Source organism: Pan paniscus, chromosome 19 (assembly GCF_029289425.2).
Source record: "Pan paniscus chromosome 19, NHGRI_mPanPan1-v2.0_pri, whole genome shotgun sequence".
NCBI classification, from domain to species: Eukaryota; Metazoa; Chordata; class Mammalia; order Primates; family Hominidae; genus Pan; species Pan paniscus.
The window spans coordinates 80,018,041-80,040,558 of record NC_073268.2 but is presented as its reverse complement, the minus strand read 5'-3'; the positions used below and the strand labels follow the sequence as shown (position 1 = coordinate 80,040,558).

General features: G+C 48.2%; 1 protein-coding gene across 3 annotated transcripts; it reads right to left on the bottom strand.

The window, feature by feature from the left end:
- Nucleotides 1-409: 409 nt before the first annotated feature.
- LOC100981715 (intercellular adhesion molecule 2) lies at nt 410-18,819 on the bottom strand. Of its 3 annotated transcripts, none has more exons than XM_063599322.1 (7): nt 18,590-18,811; nt 13,117-13,192; nt 10,573-10,839; nt 8,354-8,674; nt 7,826-8,104; nt 5,449-5,691; nt 410-5,255 (listed from the first exon to the last, which is right to left on the bottom strand). In XM_063599322.1, exons 2-7 carry the CDS (start codon nt 13,169-13,171, stop codon nt 5,032-5,034), a joined length of 1,389 nt encoding a protein of 462 aa, XP_063455392.1. In that variant the 5' UTR covers nt 13,172-13,192; nt 18,590-18,811; the 3' UTR covers nt 410-5,031. The 3 variants fall into 3 exon arrangements, 2 of the variants coding, with proteins under 2 accessions (XP_063455392.1, XP_054958113.1); XR_010110699.1 differs by lacking the exon at nt 410-5,255 and adding an exon at nt 7,020-7,289 and having other exon boundaries at nt 5,568-5,691; nt 18,590-18,818; XM_055102138.2 differs by lacking the exons at nt 410-5,255; nt 5,449-5,691 and adding an exon at nt 5,704-7,289 and having other exon boundaries at nt 18,590-18,819.
- Between the last annotated feature and the right edge of the window lie 3,699 nt (nt 18,820-22,518).

Here is a 22,518-nt window from a genome sequence, read left to right as displayed (position 1 = left end):
CAAAGACGCCAGAATGTCACCCTGACCATCCTTGAGAGGATAAACTGCCAGGCACAGTGGCTCAAGCGAGTAATCTCAGCACTTTGGGAGGCCGAGGCGGGAGGAGATCAGGAGTTCAAGACAAGCCTGGCCAAAATGATGGCACCCCGTCTCTACTAAAAATACAAAAATTAGCCAGGTGTGGTGGTGCACACCTGTATTCCCAGCTACTGAGGCACGAGAATCGCTTGAGCCCGGGAGGCAGAGTTGCGCTGAGCCCATCATGCCACTGCACTCCAGCTGGGTGGCTGAGCAAGATTCTCTCTCAAAAATAATAAGAAAGAGGATAAAATTTTGGAGTATTAAAGGCCACTCTTCCTCTGGAGATAATCAAGATACCTGCAATTTAAGCGTGAGCTGGTTGCTTTAATGTTCAGAAAGAATATGATCAAAATCATTTAGGGGTGGGGCCTCCTCCTATAGACAATGAGGCAGCTACCCTTAGAAGCTCTATTATACTGGAAAAGAGATATGAGACCCTTCCTGCTTTAAGAATCAATGAAGCCAGGCGTGGTGACTCACGCCTGTACTCCTAGCACATTGGGAGGCCAAGGTGGGCAGATCACCTGAGGTCAGGAGTTTGAGACCAGCCTGGCCAACATGATGAAACCCTGTCTCTACTAATAACACAAAAATTAGCCGGGTGTGGTGGCAGACACCTGTAATCCCAGCTACTCTAGAGGTTGAGGCAGGAAAATTGCTTGAAGCCGGGAAGCAGAAGTTGCAGTGAGCCGAGATTGCGCCACTGCACTCCAGCCTGGGAGACAGAGCGAGCCTCTGTCTCCAAAAAAAAAAAAAAAGAAAAGAAAAAAAAAGAATCAATGAGAAGGGGCTGCCTGCCTGACCACTGGTTGTGTGGATCCTTCGGGAAGGAAAGCGAACACAGGTTCCAAGTCTACAAGGGAAATAGCCCAGCCTACTCTGAAGAGCTTTGCGGGACGGCTCATCCAAACTACTGAGCTCTAAGAACTGGAACCCTGGAAACCCCAGCAAGAGGACACCCGCTGCTGGACCAGGCCCCGAAGAAGCAGATCATCCTCCCTCAGAGATCCACAGCAGGTGGGAACCCAGATCTGCAGACCCGCTTGGTTTGAGGGTACTGTGTGGGACCATCTGTCCACACTGACACCCTGTGGCAGTGAGAAGCAAAGGCAGCAGCCGGCTGAGCCTCCAGGCTCGCCCTGCTGGAACTAGAAAGTCCAAGTGGCCCCCTTCTTCCCTCTTTTTTTGGTTTTGTCTTGTTTTTTGTTTGTTTGCTTTTGTTTTTGTTTTCTTCAAGATGGGGTGTCACTCTGTTGCCCAGGCTGGAGTGCAATGGCACGATCTCGGCTCACTGCAACTCTGCCTCCCAGGTTCAAGCGATTCTCCTGCCTCAGCCTCCCCAGTAGCTGGGATTACAGGTGCACACCGGCATGCCTGGTTCATTTTTCCCTTCCTTTTTGGATTCGCTGTGCTTCAAGGCACTGAGGCCATGAGGCAGGGTTTGCAGATACAAGATAACTACAGCCCTGATGCGGCTGATCCTGACACCAAAATGGCTGTGGATCCCTGCATGGGGCAGCTCTATACTCCTGTCTCTTAAACCTGCTTCTTAACTTACTTCCCCAAATGCTCAATTCAGGGAAGGTGGATGATTTATATTAGACTCACATGATGAGAGAGCAGTAGCTCCACCTAGTGGAAACATTGAGGTTGAAAAGGTCATGTTCCGGGATGATGCTATTTTACAAAGTCAAGATATTTCATGTCCCTCCAGGAAGCCTTCCTTGATCCGAGTTATGCTTTCTCTTAACAATCTGTTTTCCCAGTCATAGGAGTTCATGCACAAATGTAATCTCCTACTTGTTTGTCTTGCTTTCCTAATAAATTTGTGGAAGCCAGTAACAATGTTTTGTTCACCACTGTATCCCCACTGCCTTGTATGTGGTGAAACGAAAAGCTTATTATTTTTTTTCTTTTTTCTTTTTTCTTTTTTTGGAGACGGACTCTTGCTCTGTCCCCAGGCTGAAGTGCAGCAGCGCGATCTCGGCTCACTGCAAGCTCTGCCTCCCGGGTTCACGCCATTCTCCTGACTCAGCCTCCCGAGTAGCTGGGACTACAGGTGTCCACCACCATGCCCAGCTAATTTTTTTGTATTTTTAGTAGAGACGGGGTTTCACCGTGTTAGCCAGGCTGGTCTCGATCTCCTAACCTTGTGATCCGCCCCCCGTGGCCTCCGAAAGTGCTGGGATTACAGGCATGAGCCACCGTGCCTGGCCTTCCAAAGGGTTATTTTTATACTTAATCTATAACACCAGACTTAAGGGAGGTCTGGGAAGAATGGAAAAACGTTTTCCCTCTGCTGTCTGATGCCATGGTTTTTTCTAGCTAGTATCTGCAATTTGGAAGGCTATGGACCTCTCTCTATCTGGAAGTCTGAACTTTAGTTTTTGTTTTTGTTTCCTTTGTTTTGTTTTTGAGACAGGGTCTGGCTCTGTCGCCCAGGCTGAAGTGCAGTGCATGATCTCAACTTGCTGCAACCCTCCATCTCCTGCGCTCAAGTGATCCTCCCACCTCAGACTCTCAAGTAGCTGGGAGTACAGGCACGTGCCAGTATACCTGGCCTAGTTTTGTATTTTTTGTAGAAATGGGGTTTTGCCATGTTGCCCAGGCTATTCGCAAACTCCGGGGCTCAAGTGATTCACCTGCCTCAGCCTCCCAAAGTGCTGGGATTACAGGCGTGAGCCACTGCCCCCGACCTGAATTTCAGTTTTGAAAGCAGGTCAAATAGGCTGCTGCCCTGAGCTAATGCACCCCCTGCCCTGAGCTGGTTGTTTATGCTATCAACACAGTATTTTTTTCTTAGAAATTGTACTTAAAGTTATAAAATGCAGCCGAGAGCGGTGGCTCACGCCAGTAATACCAGCACTTTAGAAGGCCAAGGTGGGTGGATCGCGAGGTCAGGACTTCAAGACTAGCCTAGTCAAGATGGTGAAACCCTGTCTCTACTAAAAATACAAAAAATTAGCTGGTCATGGTGGTGGGTGCCTGTAATCCCAGCTACTCGGGAGGCTGAGGCAGAGAATTGCTTGAAACTGGGAGGTGGAGGTTGAAGTGAGCCGAAATCGCGCCACTGCACTCCAGCCTGGGCAACAGAGTGAGACTCCATCTAAAAAAAAAAAAAAGAAAAAGTTATAAAATGCAACCATTTGACATAATAAGAGCTTTCAGCAGCCAGGCACAGTGGCTCACGCCTGTAATCCAGCCACTTTGGGAGGCCAAGGTGGGCGAATCAAGTCAGGAGATCGAGACCATCCTGGCTAACACGGTGAAACCCTGTCTCTGCTAAAAATACAAAAAATTAGCCTGGCATGGTGGCATGTGCCTGTAGTCCCAGCTACTTGGGAGGCTGAGGCAGGAGAATGGTGTGAACCCAGGAGGCGGAGCTTGCAGTGAGCTGAGATCGTGCCACGGCACTCCAGCCTGGGCGACAGAGCAAGACTCTGCCTTAAAATAAATAAATAAATAAATAAATAAATAAATAAATAAATAAATAAATAAGAGGTTTCAGCAATGACACAGAAGGGAAGGGAACTGCATTTGGACATCATAAAACCACTTTTATTTTTACCATAGCAACATTCCAGTGAACATTTCTTGACTGATTTGGGAGAAAAGATCTGGTTTTGTGATTCCTCACGCCTTCTCTGAGGGTGAATATACTCTTTCCCAAGGACAGGGAAGGAAGCAGAATCATAAAATCATATGAACATTTTCACAAGAGGATTCTTCTTGAAGCTTCAAGGAAATTGCTTACAGACAGAAGAAAATATGTCCTTATTGATGAAAAGGGAGAGTAAACATTGCAACTCTAACCTAGACACCCACATGGGTAAAAAAAAAAAACTGACAAATGCGAACTCACAGTTGATCACTCTATGAAAAGGAATTCAGAGATGTTTGGAGCTCTTAACCTATGAGGCCAATTTCATGGAAGAACTCTACCTTCTACTTCAGAGACAGAACACTGGGCTAGATACGATGCTTGTCTGGCCCAAAGTGGAATTTCTTACCATCTGTATACTCCCCCAAGACGCACAACAGTTGGTTACTGAGTTGAAGCTTGCCACTGATCCTTAATGATGTCAACAAGCTCAGCTCTGGGAGCTGGCCCTCCAGAAGCCCAGGTCAGGGGAGCAAGGGAAAGTGGAGATGGGAACAGAGCTCTGATTCCTAGCCCCATATTTGATACTTACTCCCTTCAAAGTCCTGTCCCTGGACTACAAATTTAGTTCCCGGTTAGTCATCAGAAAACCATGAAATATGAGTTGCATTTCTAAGATGTGCCTGACTTTAGTATGATGTTTAAGAGAAAAGGGCAGTGGGAACCATAAAGAAACAGCAGGATCTTTTTTTTGTATCTAAGAGTGGACTGATGAAGCACATGGCAAGGAGCAAGAGGCCTTCTTACAAATCAAACATTGAGACTGAGATTCCTAATGACTAGAGTGAGCTCTAAAGAGAAAGGTGGCTGGGTGCAGAGGCTCACACCTGTAATCCCAGCATTTTGGGAGGCCAAGGTGGGCGGATCACTTGAGGTCAGGAGTTTGAGACCAGCCTGGTCAACATGGTGAAACTCCATCTCTACGAAAAATACAAAAATTAGACAGGCATGGTGGTATGCACCTGTAATCCCAGCTGCTGGGGAGGCTGAGGCAGGAGAATCACCTGAACCCCAGGAAGCTGAAGTTGCAGTGAGCCGAGATCGCATCATTGCACTCCAGCCTAGGCGACAACAGCGAGACTCCATCTCAAAAAAAAAAAAAAAAAAAGAGACAGAGAGAGAAAGGTGAGCTTGTGGACATATTGGACACACAGGACATGGGGTATGGGGGCCTGAAACACCGTTTTACAGGACAGATGTACACAAAGGGGAATGCAGCCTGCCATTGTGTTTCTTCCTTTCTCCTCTATCCCTTCTTCCCTCCCTGGGAAACCACAGTAGCAGAAGTCTCATTCAATCAAATAGCTGTCAATTATATGAGTTGCACTTTTCTCTTCCTGAACAGCAAACTGGCTTTCCTCCTCTTTGTCCTCCTCTTTCTGCCTATAGAGCAATTTCCTCCTGTCCACTTTGCAGGGCCGATAGCTCAAATACAGTGCTATGGTGATGACACCCACTCCAGACGTAACAGTAATAATGACAAAGAGGGTAGAGCTGATTCCTTCATCCAGTCCTGCCCAAGCACAGAAGATAGAGTTAGGAAAGTCTGAGAGTACAAGGATCACCCACCCCAGCCAACCAGGCCCACTTCTGAGTCTCATTCTTCCCAACCTAATTGAATCTTTCTTATTTTCATGCTTGGATAAGAATCCCAAACCCCTGAGGGGTTTCCATCCTGGGCCTGGCAGCAGGGCAGCAAAGGTTACCTTGAACAATGACAGCAATGTCTTTGCTGACAGAGCCCAGCTGGTTAGTGGCTGTGCAGCAGTAGGTTCCAGTGTGGTTCTGGGTTGCCTTCTGTGGCACTTCAAGGTCAAAGACCACTCCATTCCAGGTACACACCAAGGCTGGAGCTGGGTTTCCCTTTGGGATGCAGGCGAGCGTGTGTTCCATCCCTTCCAGCCAGGTCTGTTTGCCAGGGCAACTGGATTCCTCTAACCGTGGCTTGTCTGCAAAAACAGTTTCCCAAAGAGCTGAGTTCAGTGCACCACCTCCCTCCCTACCTTCACCCCCTGCTCCCTCTCCTCCCCTCACCCAAATGCTGTCCCCTCCACCCAACAGCTTTCCTTCCCAAGGGAGCACTAGCAGCTCCCTGCTTTGAGCCAACTCTTCTTTCCCACCTTCTCTATCGGTAGGGAGTCCCAGATGAAACCTAGGGTGTTTTTTTTGTTCGTTTGTTTGTTTTGAGACGGAGTCTTGCTCTGTCGCCAAGCTGGAGTATGTACAGTGGCGCGATCTCAGCTCACTGTAACCTCCACCTCCCAGGTTCAAGCGATTCTCCTGCCTCAGTTTCCAGAGTAGCTGGGACTACAGGCACGTGCCCTCATGCCCAGCTAATTTTTGTATCTGTAGTAGAGATGGTGTTTCACCATGTTGGCCAGGATGGTCTCGATCTCTTGACCTCATGATCCGCCCGCCTTGACCTTCCAAAGTGTTGGGATTACAGGCGTGAGTCACCAGACCCCGCCAAAACCTAGGGTGTTTTTACGGATTCAGACTACATGATAACCCTGCTCTGTCCATGGTGGCCCTGGGGCCCCTGCTTCCCATCTTTGCTTCTCAGTGGGTAAGGAACTAGGTAGTGGTGAACTCAGAGATGAGGATTTTTTCTTTTCTTTTTTTTTTTTTTTTGAGACGAAGTCTCGCTTTGTCATCCAGGCTAGAATGCAGTGGCGTGATCTCAGCTCACTGCCACCTCCGCCTCCCAGGTTTCAAGTAATTCTCCTGCCTCAGCCTCCTGAGTAGCTGGAATTACAGGCACCCACGATCATGCCTGGCTAATATTTGTATTTTTAGTAGAGATAGGGTTTCATCATGTTGATCAGGCTGCTCTTGAACTCCTGACCGCTAGCCATCCACCCGCCTCAGCCTCCCAAAGTGCTGGGATTACAGGCGTGAGCCACCGCACCTGGCCTATTTTCTCTACTCTTCAAAATAGAAATTTGTATATGGAATTTTTGGAAATTTCCCTTTTCAGCATAAACTCCCATTATCACTTCCTTTGTTCTCCTCGGCCATCGACCCTTAATTAATGTTGCCTGATCACTTTAACTCCTTTCCTTTATGTTCCCAATTTCCCCTCATCTGGTTCCCCACTTGCTTTCCCGGGAGTAAGGTAAGCTTGGAAAGCTTTCCTTTTATTTTCTCCTTTGATTTTTTTTTTTTAATGAGAAAAATGTGGCAACTGTAATAATGAAGCACTGCTGGCCAAGAAACTCTCTAGAAATGGGAAAATAATAATCCTTATTTTGACAAGAAAGATCAGGCCTCCACTCACATAGGATATGGAGCTGGATCACAGTGGTTTTCATCAACCGCTGACCCTGCACCACCAAAGAGGCCTCGCAGGAGAAATTTCAGCCATCATCTTCCTCCCTGGCAGTAAGTAGAAGCCAGGCAGGCTCCCCAGGGGCAGGGAGGTCTGGGGCTCCCTGAAGCCGAAGAGTAGGGCTGGGTGATGTTAATACATGCCCTGAGCAGGTCACATTAATGTCGGTCCCTGCCAATGGGTATGATTCTTTTAGCTCCAGGATTGGTGGAGGGAAGCCTGTAAGGAAAGGAAAAGGAGAACCAGGCACATTTCTCAAAACTAGCAGACACTTCTGCACTCTTGCTGCTGGTAAAAGCCCTTGGGAAGGCAGACAACAGGGGAAAGATTTTGGATACCATTGCTTCTTCTGTAAAAGCTGAAGCAAAGAATGAGATGGTTTGGGGATTCAAGAGCTTCTCTTATGCATGCACACATTTAGCTATGCTTCGCTGCAAGGACTGCAAGATGTCTTTTCATCTTACAGCTTTCCTCCTCACCTCAAATAAGTGTTCCTAAGAAGTAGTTCAGGGCATCCACAATCACTCTGTAAGCAGGATAGCCTAAGGAAACTGGGGATGAAGGCTGGAAAGAACTACTGTAGCCCATGTCCCCAATCTGCCTGCATTTACCAGAGAAAGATGAAGACTCATGTTCACTTGAGGGCATACCCAGCAAAGGGCAGCAGGGATGTCTACAGCCGAATCACCAACCCGTTACTCTGTGTTTTCAGCAGCAGAGAACCCGTATGAAAAAGGAAGAGCCAGGTCACTTACTGTAGCTATGCACTAGCTTTCTTGTCTTCTGTTCCATTGGACCCAGAGATGCAAAGCAAGACAGTTCCTGATCACCAGCCTCCATGGTCCGAATGGTAGTATTGGCCCATGCTGTGTCCCCCTCCCAGGAAAGGAAGGAGCTCAGCTCTTGGTCTTCCAGGAACATGTGGAACATAACTTCTTTGGCTGGAAACAACCTAGCCACCTCGCAGCTCACAGTCTCCGCCATCCCAGCCTCCAAAAGGGAAGAGACCCAGATGTGAGGACTCTGAGAGAATTCTGCCAAAAAAATGAGGACAAGAAGAGAAAGGAGAAAAACCATGATAAATCACACGTCATGCAGGACCCTTCAAGGTAGGAAGGGAGTGGGGCTAAAATGTCTCTCTTCCGCAGGGTGAGTTTAAAGCTCAAGCAAAGGTGGAGCTCAGTTACTCTCACATCCTCACCCTAAACCCCGTGAGAACTTAGTCCCAAAGGCCAAGGCAAGATGAGCCCCAGGATTCCTCCTGCACTTGAGTTCTGACTCACCAAAGATCCGGACTATTCTGATGGGTGAGCTGCCTTGAAAGAGCCTCCCACCTTGCAAACTCAAGTCCAGTTCTGCATGGCAGGAAGAATTGCATCTGTCATTCTCCTTTTGGGCTCTGACACTGATGATGACCTCAGCTCTTTGGGAGGCCACAACCAAGCTCGTAAAGTTCTTTCTATGCAGTTCTTGGTTACCCTGGAGAAGGGCAAGGGTGAGACTCTCCAAGGGTGCTACACTGGGTACATGACACTTCACTGTGAAGGCTTCGTCCACGGCCACCCAGGCAGGCTGCAGCTCCAGGATCACTTGCTCTGGTGGCTCTTTAAGACAAAAAGGCAGGACTTGATGAGCATGCCACCCACCTCTCCAGAAAGAAACAGCATAGGACAGAAAGATGAGGTGATACAAATCACAGAAGGTGACTGCCACCCTTAAACCATCTGATCAGCAATATCAGCTTTCTGCCATCCCTGCCCTAGATGGGGTGAGTTAGTATTCTGGCTCTTCTTCTTCGCATCAAAAGTGGCTATGGCCATAGCAAAGAAGAGTGACTGCTGAGGGAGAGTCCCTTGCTTTGACTGTTGCTGCCATTCTGGAAAGCATTGATCTCTTACCAGAGGGGCTTCAGAGGCAAGAGCAGCTTCCGGGGGCTCCTTAGCATCACACAAAATCTATACTGTAGCAGGCCAGGTGCAGTGGCTCACGCCTGTAATCCCAGTACTTTCGGAGGCCAAGGCAAGCGGATCACTTGAGGTCAGGAATTCCAGACCAGCCAGGCCAAGATGGTGAAACCCAGTCTCTACTAAAAATACAAAAATTAGCCAGGTGTGGTGGCAGGCGCCTGTAATCCCAGCTGCTCGGGAGGCTGAGGCAGAGAATTGCTTGAACCCGGGAGGCAGAGGTTGCAGTGAGCCAAGATTGTGCTACTGCACTCCAGCCTAGGCAACAGAGCAAGACTCCATCTCAAAACAAACAAACAAACAAACAAACAAACAAACAAACCAAACTATAGCTAACCAAGTTCTGACCCCACAGAGACCACATTTGCTTTCGTGCCATATCTTTGTCCATGTTATTTGCCCACCTGAAAGGCCTTCCTCACCTGTCCCCTTCAATTCAAACCCTAACTATCCTGGGGGAGGGCAGTGCAGGAGCCTCCTCTACCATGGAGCCTTCTCAGGCTGCCCCAGCTCACAAAGACCCTTCTCTCTCCAATCTCTGTTTATTCCAAGAGCTTGTAGCAAACAATTCAGCATTAATTTCATACTTTTTTTTTTTAAGAGACAGGATCCCACTCTGTTGCCCAGGCTGGAGTGCAGTGGTGTGATCATAGATCACTGCAGGCTTGAACTTCTAGGCTCTGGGGATCCTCCCACCTTAGCCTCTCAAGTAGCTGGGACCACAGGTGCACGCCACTATGCCTGGCTAATTTTAAAAACTTCTTTTGTAGAAACAGAGGTCTCACTGTGTTTCTCAAGCTGGTCTGAAACTCCTGGCCTCAAGTGATCCTCCTGCCTTGGCCTCCCAAAGTGCTGGGATTAAAGCATGAACCACTGTGGCCAGGCTAATCTTATACTTTTTGGTAATTTAAACATAAACATTATTAGCATATGTTTCCTGTATTGAAGATATTTTCAAGCACAGATAATCTGGATGCTCTCTATGGTTTGCTCCTAATTTAAAACTCAGAAGAAAGCCTACATCAAAGGGAAGTAGAAGTGGGCCAGGCTCACTTCTACTTGCTGGACTTGAGGTGGCTCACACCTGTAATCCCAGCACTTTGGGAGGCTGAGGCAGATAGATCACTTCAGGTCAGGAGTTCAAGACCAGCCTGGCCAACATGGTGAAACCCCTGTCTCTACTAAAAAAAATACAAAAATTAGCCAGGCGTGGTGGTGGCTGCCTGTAGTCCCAGCTACTGGGGAGGCTGAGGCAGGAGAATTGCTTGAACCCAGGAGGTGGAGGCTGCAGTTAGCTGAGATCACACCACTGCACTCTAGCCTGAGCAATAGAGCAAGATTCCATCTCAAAAAAAAAAAATAAATGAAAAAGGTGATTGGATCTAGAATCCCTACAGTATGCCAGAAATCTTTATTAAGGGCCTTAATTATCTCCCCTAATTAGAAACATTTGTCCCATCCTTCCCTAAATAAGACATGTTCATGTTTCCCCATTCCTCCTTTCCATCCCCCTGCCCCCAGCCCTCAGCCCTACTCACGATACACAGTGATGCCAAGGCTTGTGTCCTTTTGAATCCCTGCACAAGAGAAGAAGCACTGCAGGATGGAATTCTCTGTGACATCCTCCAGAAGAAACTCTTTCCACTGAGGCCCTTTGCCCACCTGAGTTTTCTTTAAGAAGGTCTCAATTCCACTGGGTCCTGGGTCTGGGCAAGTAGTGCTGCAGTTGACCACTAGGGACTGTCCAAACTCCACCAGGGCCTGACTTGGCCAAATAGAAACCTCAAACAACTCTTCCGGGACCCCTGAAATATGAACCACATCGGTCAGGCGCGGTGGCTCACGCCTGTAATCCCAGCACTTTGGGAGGCCGAGGCGGGCGGATCACAAGGTCAAGAGATCAAGACCATCCTGGCCAACATGATGAAACCCCGTCTCTATTAAAAGTACTAAAATAAGCTGGGTGTAGTGGCGCACGCCTGTAATCCCAGCTACTCGGGAGGCTGAGGCAGGAGAATCGCTTGAACCCAGGAGGCAGAGGTTGCAGTGAGCCGGGATTGTGCCACTGCACTCCAGCCTGGCAACAGAGCAGGACTCCATCTCAAAAAAAAAAAAAAAAATGAACCACATATGCCAATGACTCTGGTGAGGACCACGAGACCCAAATAAATAAGAACCTATTCTATCTAGTTCCAGGTTAGAGAACAGGAAACCTGCCCTGAAAAAAAAGGTTCAGACGACCAGACAGGACAAAAGACCTGTAATTGGCCGGGTGGGGTGGTTCACACCTGTAATCCTCCCCACTTTGGGAGGCCAAGGTGGGCAGATCACCCGAGGTCGGAAGTTAGAGACCAGCCTGACCAATATGGAGAAACCCCGTCTCTACTAAAAATACAAAATTAGCCAGGCATGGTGATGAGTGCCTGTAATCCCAGCTACTCAGGAGGCTGAGGCAGAGAATCACTTGAACCCAGGAGGCAGAGGTTGCAGTGAGTTGAGATTGTGCCATTGCACTCCATCCTGGGCAACAAGAGTGAAACTCCGTCTCAAACAAACAAAAAAAAACTGTAGTTAACAAGTTAGCTCTGATTTCACCACTATTCCCTCCACCTATCATCTTTCTTGAGAACTTGAATTCTCTATTAGTATCACCATGGAAATTATGGAGTTGCTAAAAAAAATTATGCCCAGGAAACCAATATCTTCCTAAACTTTCAGAATTCTTGAAAGCTCCCCATAATAGGCTGCTGTGGACCCTCACAGGATTCGAACTTCATTACTTATCCCTGAAAGCAGTGTCTCTCTCAAATTATGGCTAAGGATTCCCTTTGCCAGAATCATCCTAAATGCTTGTAAACTGCAGACTCCAACTCCACCTCAGAGCGCATGGTTTCAAACCTGTGAAGGTGGGACCTGAAAATATGCTAAGGAATAAAACAAGCCTCCCGGGGACCCTTATGCACACCAAATTCTCAGATCCATTGGCCTGCAGGTAACTCCCAGGGTCACTCATTTTCCATGCCTCTTCTTTATGCCTCTTCTCAGAGTGAGACCATTCCATTTTGATTTGGCGCTAAGGGAATGGATGTTTTGGATGCTTACAAATTTCGTCTGTTCTGGAAATCTTCTCTGATGCAGTGGGAGATGTCAGATGGATTTTTATTTTATTTTACTTTATTTTATTTTATTTTTGAGACAGAGTTTCACTCTTTTTGCCCAGGCTGGAGTGCAATGGCACGATCTCGGCTCACTGCAACCTCCGCCTCCCATGTTCAAGTGATTCTCCTGCCTCAGCCTCCCAAGTAGCTGGGATTACAGGTGCGTGCCACCACGCCCGGCTAATTTTAGTAGAGACGGGGTTTCACCATGTTCGTCAGGCTGGTCTCGAACTCCTGACTTTGGGTGATCCGCCTGCCTCAGCCTCCCAAAGTGCTGGGATTATAGGCGTGAGCCACTGTGCCTGGCCAAGCCACCAGGCCTGGCCTCGGATGGATCTTAGATGCCTGATGTAGGTAAAGGGCACAGAGACTTCAGGAAGTCCTGAAGGCTTCTCTACAGGTCCTCTTTAGCTAGTCCATTATCTACCATCTACTTCACCTCCCAATACCAGTCCCCTCTGGGAATACACAGCTCTTGTAGCAATGTTACCTGCTAAGGCCCCTGTTCCTTTCCTGTCATCAGGAGAACTCACTTTTTGTACCTGAGCTATGTATGGGTCCTGTCCTACCAAGAGCCTATTATTGTTCATCATGACACAAACGGTGGCAACAAAGAAGTAAAAACATTCTCAAGAGGAGAAACACAGGGCAGTCCTGGGGCAGAAGGGAACCAAGCGGAGAAGGCATGTTTCCTAGGGAGAGTCCTCTCTGATAGTCTATTAACTAGTGTTATCCCAGATACAAGCCAGAGACCCTAACGATTCTGTGTCCTAGTGATCCAAGAGACAGGAATCTTTCCCCCGGGTCCAGATGAATGAACACTGAAGTGTCACCCCACTCAGGACTCCCCACCCCCTTCCTCACTGACCAGCTACCTGTGTCCTGACACATACTGGTTTAAAAAGCTTTCCCAAATAGCCTCACCTGGGCAAAGGATCAAGGCCAGCAGGGCCCAGACACCAAACAGAAGCGTTTTCATCCTGATGAGAAGGGCCAAAGGCTGGAGAGAAAAAGACAGCAATGCTGGAGAAAGTGACCAAAAATATATATATAAGGAAAATTACTTATTTGATATTAAAACTCAGTCCCTTTTTCTGAAACCTCACTAGTCTAGAAAAATTACAGCAAAAACATCAGCAGTGAAGGTGTACTAAAAGAATGTCTTATATCTATTTATTTCAGTTTAGCTTATGTGCATAGCAAAAACATAGGGGAAAATATGAAAAAGGATGAGGCGATATTATCAAGATTCCTGTATAAGTTGTATTCTACCTACCTTTTTACTAGTTTGCCTCCATCTATTAGACTGAGTCAATAGAAGGGTGCTGGCATGGAAACATGAAAAACTGAGTTTAGACTGGGCACAGTGGCTCATACTTGTAATCCCAGCACTTTGGGAGGCTGAGGCGGGTGGATCACCTGAGGTAGGAGTTTCAGACCAGCCTGGCCAACATGGCGAAACCCCGTCTCTACTAAAAAAATACAAAATTAGTCGGGCGTGGTGGTGGGTGCCTATAATCCCAGCTACTCGGGAGGCTGAGGCCGGAGAATCACTTGAACTCAGGAGGCGGAGGTTGCAGTGAGCCGAGATCGTGCGACTGCACTCCAGCCTGGGTGACAGAGTGAGACTCCATCTCAAAAAAATAAAACAAAACAAAAACTCATTCCAGCTAATTTCTTCTAAGAAAGGCTTCTTGACTAGCCTTATCCCACTTCACAGTCCCTTACTTGTTATACATGATCTCTACCTCACTTTATGCCAAACAAGATTTCTGAAGTTGCATATATTAGTTCACTTTGGTGAATTATTTCTGTGATGTAATCATCACTATACTAGAAATTCCTTGAGGGTAAGAGGCTCTAGTGTACTTATCTTGTGTCTCCAGCACCTAGCACAGAGCCTATGATATTCTGGGTATTCCATAAATGAAGGACTACCCTCCAATTTTGTATTTAATTTTCATACAGTGGGTTTGGAACAGGTCTAACTCCACTTCTATGCTGGTCTGAAAGAGTTTTTTTTTTTTAATACAGGGATAACAGGCATATGAAAATTTATACTCCCAAGTGAAGGTTACCCTTCAAAATAACCACTTTGGAAGGCTATCATCTTTTTCCAGGATGACACAATTATTCAAAACCTTTTTTGAAATTATTTATTTATATATTGAGACAGGGTCTTGCTTTGTTGCCCAGGCTGAAGTGCAGTGGTATGATCACAGCTTGCTGCAGCCTCAAATTCCTGGGCTCAAGCAATCCTCCCACCTCAGTCTCTTGAGTCGCAGGGACTACAAGCACACACCACCACACCCAGATAATTTTTTTATTAAATGTTTTTGTAGAGACAGGGGTCTCACTATGTTGCCCAGGCTAATCTTGAACTACTGGCCTCCAGTGATCCTTACACCTAAGCCTCCCAAGGTTCTGGGATTACAGGCATAAGCCACCATGCCCAGCCTGAAAGTAATTTAGAACTGGCTTTTAAGCTATATAAGAAAAATTAAGCTGGGTGCAGTGACTCATGCCTATAATCCCAGCATTTTGGGACACCAAAGTGGGAGAATTGCTTGAGCCCACTGGTTTGAGAGCAACCTAGGCAACATAGCAAGACCCCTGTCTCTACAAAAAAATTAAAGAATTAGCCAGGTGTGGTTATGCTCACCTGTAGTGCTAGCTACCTGGGAGGCTGAGGTGGGAGGATCACTTGAGCCAAAGAGTTTGAGGCTGCAGTGAGCCATGACCACACCTCTGTACTCCCAGCCTGGGCAACAGAGGAAGACCTTGTCATAAATAAATAAATAAATAAATAAATAAATAAATAAATAAAGCAAGCTCTCCTCTTTGTTACCGAACCAAACCAGGTCGGTCTGTCCACGTGCAATGTAAAGCCAAACACTGAAGCACCAGACTTTTGTAGAGATAAAAGTTTATTGCAAGGTGGCTGAGCAAGAAGACAGGCTCAAATATGTCTCTTCAATCTGGAGTCTGGAACAAATTTTAAGTGTGAGGGAGGACACGGGCATAGGTGGAAGTGCTGGCAGGACAGGTTTTGGTCCGAAGGACTTCAAACAGTACCACTTATGGTAAGATATGGTAAAGGGTCTTATCACTGGACGTTCCTGGGCTTGGACCCGTTGCTTTTGAAAGTGTTCCTGTGCTCATATTCCAGCCATGTCCCAATCTTTTGGTTCTGTTGAGGGGCAAGACTTTAGTTCCCGGGTTATTTGAGGTTAAAGTCTCCCTTTCTGCACATGCTCTGACTGTATGACTTGCAACTTCTTGGCTCTGTGCCTGTAAAATAACTTGATACGCCATTATTAGCGGAGTAGAACCAGTTAGAACTAATCCAGCAGTTACACTCTCCAATGTGTAGGTCTTATGATGTTTAAATCTATAACATGAATCCAGATTATTTGTGCTTTAATGGGGCCACAGTGTCAAAAACAATTCCTCTTAGAGATTAATCCAAGAACTCCTGTTTTACTCTTCTCTGTAGCTTGCTGATGTTACCTTCTTTTTTTGTTGTTGTTGATGGTTTTTTTTTTTTTTTTTTGAGACGAAGTCTCACTCTGTCGCCCAGGCTGGAGTGCAATGGCGCAATCTCCGCTCACTGCAAGCTCCGCCTCCCGGGTTCACGCCATTCTCCTGCCTCAGCCTCCCAAGTAGCTGGGACTACAGGTGCCCGCCACCACGCCCGGCTAATTTTTTGTATTTTTAGTAGAATGGGGTTTCACGATGTTCGCCAGGATGGTCTTGATCTCCTGACCTTGTGAACGGCCTGCCTCAGCCTCCCAAAGTGCTGGGATTACAGGCGTAAGCCACCGCGCCCGGCCTCTTTTTTTTTTTCCTGAGATGGGGTCTCACTCAGTTACCCAGGCTAGAGTGCAGTGGTGTGATCATAGCTCACCGCAGCCTCAGACTCCTGGGTTCAAGCAATCCTCCCATCTAGGCATTCCAAAATGCTGGGATTACAGGTGTGAGCCACTGCACCTGACCTGATGTTACCTTCTGCTACATAGCCTAGCACTGCTGTCAATTTTTTTTTTTTTTTTTTTGCGACAGAGTCTTGCTCTGTCGCCCAGGCTGGAGTGCAGTGGTGCAATCTCTGCTCACTGCAACCTCCACCTCCCTGGTTCAAGCGATTCTGCCTCAGCCTCCTGAGGAGCTGGGACTACAGGCATGTGCCACCCCGCCCAGCTAATTTTGTTTGTATTTTTAGAGAGATGAGGTTTCCCTGTGTTAGCCAGGATTGTCTCGATCTCCTGACCTCATGATCCACCCACCTCGGCCTCCCAAAGTGCTGGGATTACAGGCGTGAGCCACCATGCCCGGCTGCACTGCTGTCAGTTTATCTCATAGACTATGTTCTGTTTTTACAGTCTTAGCAAAAAAACGAAAAAAAAAATTCCCATTGCTCATTACTATAAGCCAAGCTAATCGGTTTTTCTTTGTAGTTGCTACTAGTATTATCTCTATGCCCGTAAAGAGTCTTAAGAAAAAACAGTCCTGGGTGAGTTGTTTTTGTTTTCATACCCATATACAGACACATACTTTGTTCTTTGTTGTTTCATGCCCTGCCCTCACCCCACTATCCCCATAGCTCCAATCTTTCATCCTTGTTTTCACATAGCACATTATGATCAGGTTCTGAAACACAAAATTTTGTATTTATCTTGCTAAGGAGAAAGAAAGCAGTAACCCCAAGGAGAAATTATTTTTAATTTATTTTGGAATTCCTTTTGCTTATTCTGTGGATTATATCCCAAATTAGAAATTTAAACTGAGGCTGGGAGCGGTGGCTCATGCCTGTAATCCCAGGACTTTGGGAGGCCGAGGCAGGCAGATTACCTGAGGTCAGGAATTCAAGACCAGCCTGGCCAACATGGTGAAACACTGTCTCTACTAAAAATACAAAAATTAGCTGGACGTGGTGGTGGGCGCCTGTAATTCCAGCTACTCAGGAGGCTGAGGCAGGATAATTGCTTGAACCTGGGAGGCAGAGGTTGCAGTGAGCCAAGACTGCGCCACTGCATTCCAGAGCGAAACTCTGTCTCAAAAAAAAAAAAAAAATGGTTTAAACTGTCTGAAAGTCTTGGCCTGCACTCCAGTCACTGGGAGGTCTTTTGCAGGAGAGGGGTAGGCAGTGAGAGGAGGGTGGGGACGCATGCTGTTGGATTGCTTTGGCCGCGCGTGTGAACTAAACTTCGCGTCCAAGTCTGGGATTCTCGCCTTCCGTTCATAGTCAGTGGTTTCTTGCTGCCCTTCCTTCCTCCCTCCCTCCCTCCTCCCTTCCTTCCTTCCTTCCTCCCTCCCTCTCTCCCTCTCCCTTCCCTCCCTGCCTTCCTTCCTTCCCTCCCTCCTTCTTTCTTGCCTTCCATTCATATTTTCATATTCAAGGGTTTCTTGCTGTTTTCTATCTTTTCTTTCTTTCCTTTTTTTTTTTTTTTTTTTTTTTTTTGAGACGGAGTTTGCTCTTGTTGCCCAGACTGGAGTGCAATGGCCCCATCTCCGCTCACTGCAACCTCCGCCTCCCGGATTCAAGCGATTCTCCTGCCTCAGCCTCCCAAGTAGCTGGAATTACAGGCACGCACCACCTCGCCTGGCTAATTTTTGTAGTTTTGGTAGAGATAGGGTTTCATTCACCGTGTTGGCCAGGCTGGTCTCGAACCCCTGACCTCAAGTGATCCGCCCACCTTGGCCTCCCAAAATGCTGGGATTGCAGGCGTGAACCACCATGCCTGTAAGGAACACCGGCCGCTGTTCCTTATAAATACAAGTCACACTGGGCCTCTGCACTCTCTCGTCCATCAGCCTGGAATTATCTTCCTTCTCCCCAAACACTCCTCTATCCAGTTCAGTCTCTTTGTAATGTGGCCTGCGCTGACCACGGGCTTCCCAGCCCTCCCTGCCCACGCCCCTCACTGCAGCACCCCCCGCATGCCTACCGCTTTCCCTTCCGCAGCACGATCGCCCTCTAACACCCTGTCACTTACTGATGAGACCTGAAATCAGCGGCTCTGTCTCCCCTGGACTGTAAGTCCCAGGAAGGCAGGGCCCTTGGTTTTATTCACTCATGGATCCCAAGCACCTGGAACGTTACAGGCGTTCAACGACCACGAAGGAACAAGTGAATGCACGAACCAACGCACTAGATAGATGGGTACCAATCCTTGAATGAGGGCCGCTGCCCCCCACGTGGATACCGGGCACCAGGCCAGCTCTTGCTGGCAAGGGGCCTCGGGTCCAGCGGAGAGAGGGGCGAGGACACCGCGTGGCCATCAAGGCTCTTCCAGGAGGACGATCCCTAACACACGTGAGAACGCGTTCAAAACGCAGTTCCACCCGGCTTCTCCGGGCTTCCGGCGACGGCCAAGGAAAACATGACCGAAATCCTCACCGAGCCGCGGCCGCCCACTCGCACGCCCCTCGCCCTCGCCGGGCCGCTCCCCACGGCTTCAGCCTCCGCTCCTCGGCCTCGCCCGCTCCGCTCTCAGGCGCCCGCCAAGCGCTCAGACCGTTTGTTCTACACCGCCAGGCGGGGGTGCGCGAGGGTGCGGCCGGAGACCGGATTTTCCTGATCTGCCTAGAAACTCGTGACGCCCACGCGAAAGCTCAGCAGGGTTGGCTGAGATGAGAGAGGCGAGCAGGAAGCTACAACGACGGGAGGGGAGCGCGGGGAAGATGAGGGTGGGGAAGGCTGAAACCTGTGGGCAGAAAGCGCGTTTTTGGCGCCGCATAACCACTTCTGAATAATGCAATGTGGAAACAAAAGGAAAGGGATCGTTTGCAGCAAAGCTCGGCTGTATGAGGAAAACAAGAGGTTGTTCTCCCCTGTGGCTGTTGTTTTCGTGGTGCGGCCCGGACACGTGAGCCGGCCCGCGTCTCAGAGAGTTGCGCGCGAAGCCACGTTCCCGCCTTGGACATCCCGGCTTGCTTGGCTGAGCTTGCGGCCTCTGCTGGCTGCTCCCTGGCGGGCTGGGAGATGTATTTGGCGGAGTTTTGACAATGGATAATTTGCAAAAAGTCTTGTTTTTTGGTTTTGAAACAGAGTCTCGCTCTGTCGCCAGGCTGGCCTGCAGTGGCACCATCTCAGCCCACTGCAACCTCTGCCTCCTGGGTTCAAGCGATTCTCCTGCCTCAGCCTCCCGAGTAGCTGGAACTACAGGCATGCGCCACCACCCCCGGCTAATTTTGTATTTTTAGTAGAGATGGAGTATTACCATCTTGGCCAGGCTGGTCTCGAACCTCCTGACCTCAGGTGATCCGCCCTTCCAAAGTGCTGGGATTACCGGCATGAGCCACCGCGCTCAGCCTTTCTTTTTCTTTTCTTTTCTTTTCTTTTTTGCTCATCCTTCCGCGTATCCATACCTTCCCTCCACTTCTTCACTTGCAAATAACACGCTGGAGCCCCCAGCGTCCCTTTCTTGCTTGCCGCCCGATGTGCCTGCGCCCTCTCTCACCCGCGCTGGGAGCTGTGGGTCCAGTTGCAAAAATGGAGTGAGGGAGGAAATGGCCCTCCGTTGCATCTCCTCCCGGGACCCCCTTCCTCAGCTCCCATGCCAAACGTCTTCCTGGAGGGAAGCCTCTGGAGGGCAGTTCCCAAAGCGTTCACCCTGACACCGCATTGAGCTGTTCCCATCTGGTTTCCTGTTGGGCCTTTGGCTCTCCCTCAATCCTTGGCCTGACTGCGAGCCACGGCCTTAGTTTCTTGGTGCAGTGAAATGTGAGGATTTGGGTTTTTTTTTTAATTTTTTTTTTTTTTTTTTTCAGGAGGACAATTATGTGCTTCGACCATCGAATATAGGCACACTCCAGGGGGCCACTGTTACCCACATTTTATGGATCGGGTAACAGACTTGGAGAGGCCTCATTCTTGGGGACGTGGGGGTGGCAGGCAGGGGAATTATTAATATTACTGGCAATTTTAGCGTCCAGTGTGTGTTCTGAGAACTATTTCTTGCCCTGCAAGAATCTTTCATCAACCCGCATCTTTCTTTTTATACTCTGAGCAAGTGGCTTCTTGGGCTAAGGCTGGGCTGTCTAGGGAAACACTGTCACTGCCTTGTTCCCTCCTTCCGTGCTGATAATTTGAGGGAGAAAGTCAGATAGAATCAGAAGCTTTGGAGCCAGAAAAACCTGCCTATGAATCCCTCTTTAATACCTTACCAGCTTTCTGACTACTGGAAAATTACATAACTTGTAGTAATGTCCTCCTCATCTTTTTTTTTTGTTTTTGAGATGGAGTCTCCCTCTGTCACCCAGGCTGGAGTACAGTGCCCCCATCTCAGCTCACTGCAACCTCCAACTCCCGGGTTCAAGCAATTCTCCTGCCTCAGCCTCCCGAGTAGCTGGGATTACAGGTGCCCACCACCACGCCTGGCTAATTATTGTATTTTTAGTAGAGACAGTGTTTCACCATGTTGGCCAGGCTGGTCTTGAACTCCTGGACTCAAGGGATCCGCCCACCTCAGCCTCCCAAAGTACTGGGATTACAGGCATGATCCCCACGCCTCTGCGTGTGATCCCCGCGCCTGGCCCAGCCTCATCTATTTTTATTAGAAATAGCTGTACTGGGTAAAAGCCATTTTTTAAAAGTTCTGGTAATTTTAGGCCGGGCGTGGTGGCTCACACCTGTCATCCCAGCACTTCGGGAAGCTGAGGCGGGTGGATCATCTGAGGTCAGGAGTTCAAGACCAGCCTACTCAACTTGGCGAAACCCGGTCTCTACTAAAAATACAAAAATTAGCCGGGCGTGGTGGCGGGTGCCTGTAATCCCAGCTCCTTGGGAGGCTGGGGCAGGAGAATTGCTTGAACCCGGGAGGCGGAGTTTGTGGTGAGCTGAGATGGCACCATTGCACTCCAGCCTGGGCAACAGAGCAAGACTCTTGTCTCCAAAAAAAAAAGTTCTGGTAATTTTATACATTTGTCACAGCTAAATTTTAGCAAATGGGCTTGCTCCAGCTGACCCATTTCTTTATGTGAAGGCTGTTTTCCTGGAGAAGTGGAGAAATCATTCCTTCAAATGGATAATTGCTCTGCCCCAGGCAGTCATGGCTATGGGGCTGTTAAAGAAGCTGGTTGAACCTGACAAAAGCGGGAGAAATTCTAGCTAGAGAGCTGTTTGCTGTCTGCTTCTGAAGCTGCATCTCTCTCTCTCTCTTTTTTTTTTTTTTTTGGAGACAGTCTTGCTCTGTCGCTCAGGCTGGAGTGCAGTGGCATGATCTTGCCTCACTGCAACCTTCACCTCCTGGGTTCAAGCAACTCTCCCACCTCAGCCTCCTGAGTAGCTGGGACTACAGGTGCCTGCCACCATACCCAGCTAATTTTTGTATTTTTAGTAGAGACACGGTTTCACCATGTTGGCCAGGCTGGTCTTGAACTACTGACCTCAAGTGATCCACCCGCCTCGGCCTCCCAAAGTGCTGGGATTACAGGCGTGAGCCACGGCACCTAGCCTGTATCCCTTTTTGACTGCATTACTTGGTTTATGGGTACCCCAAATCTGCTGCTTCCTGATCCCTCAAGACTTTCTCCCTTACCTGCTGTTTATTCCTGGGGCTGTCAGCATCTGACTCAGGGGCCACTTGTTCATTTCAGAGGCTAAATGGTAAGTTAGGGGCAGTGCAGCTTTAACCAGAGTTAGAACAGGTAGATGAAGGGTCAAAATCCGGAGATAGCACAAAATGAATCAATCTTGGCCACCCCATCTATCAAGGTGAGGATAAATTCTGGGCTAAGGGAATAAACAAAGAATCCAGGTGGAAGGTCACAAATTAATAAGTCCAAGAGAGTGAGAGCATAAAGCTCAAGAATTTGGTAGCCAAAGTTAACTGTTAAGGTTAAGCCGGTTTTGACCTTCTGTCCTGATGGGTTAGCTGCCAATTAGAACCGACTTGGAACAGAGTTTCTGGAGTGGGGAGTGTAGTTAATTTTTATCAGAGTTACTTCCTGAGCAGGCATTGTTTCTGCACAGTCCTTGTCCTCTTTGAGTTCACACTGGAGAGGTATGTGGATGGAGACAGAGTTCCAAACAAAAGCCACAGCACAAAATGATGAATATTCTTGCAGAAACCTAGACCGAGTGTTAGGGAAAACACAAAGGAGAGCAAGAAATTGATGATGGCAGTTGGAGGGTGGGGATTCCTGTCATGGAAAATTCCAGAGACAATGACATTTGAATTGGCCTTGAAAGATAAACAGAGACACTTGCATGGCATGTAACTGGGAAAGAGCAATTAATCATTAATAAATATGTATTTGTGTTCAATTTTATACCAGGTATGGTTCCAGGTAGTTGGGACGCAGCAGCAAATAAGACAAAGCCCT

Bases quoted from the DNA above. Each gene is read 5' to 3' on its own strand.
- LOC100981715 (XM_063599322.1), bottom strand. From the start codon at position 13,171: ATGAAAACGCTTCTGTTTGGTGTCTGGGCCCTGCTGGCCTTGATCCTT. The intron at 10,840-13,116 runs GTGAGGCTATTT...TTCATATTTCAG, and splicing joins GGCCTTGATCCTTTGCCCAG to GGGTCCCGGAAGAGTTGTTT. The intron at 5,692-7,825 runs GTAAGTGACCTG...CTGTTTTTGCAG, and splicing joins AAAGCTAGTGCATAGCTACA to ACAAGCCACGGTTAGAGGAA.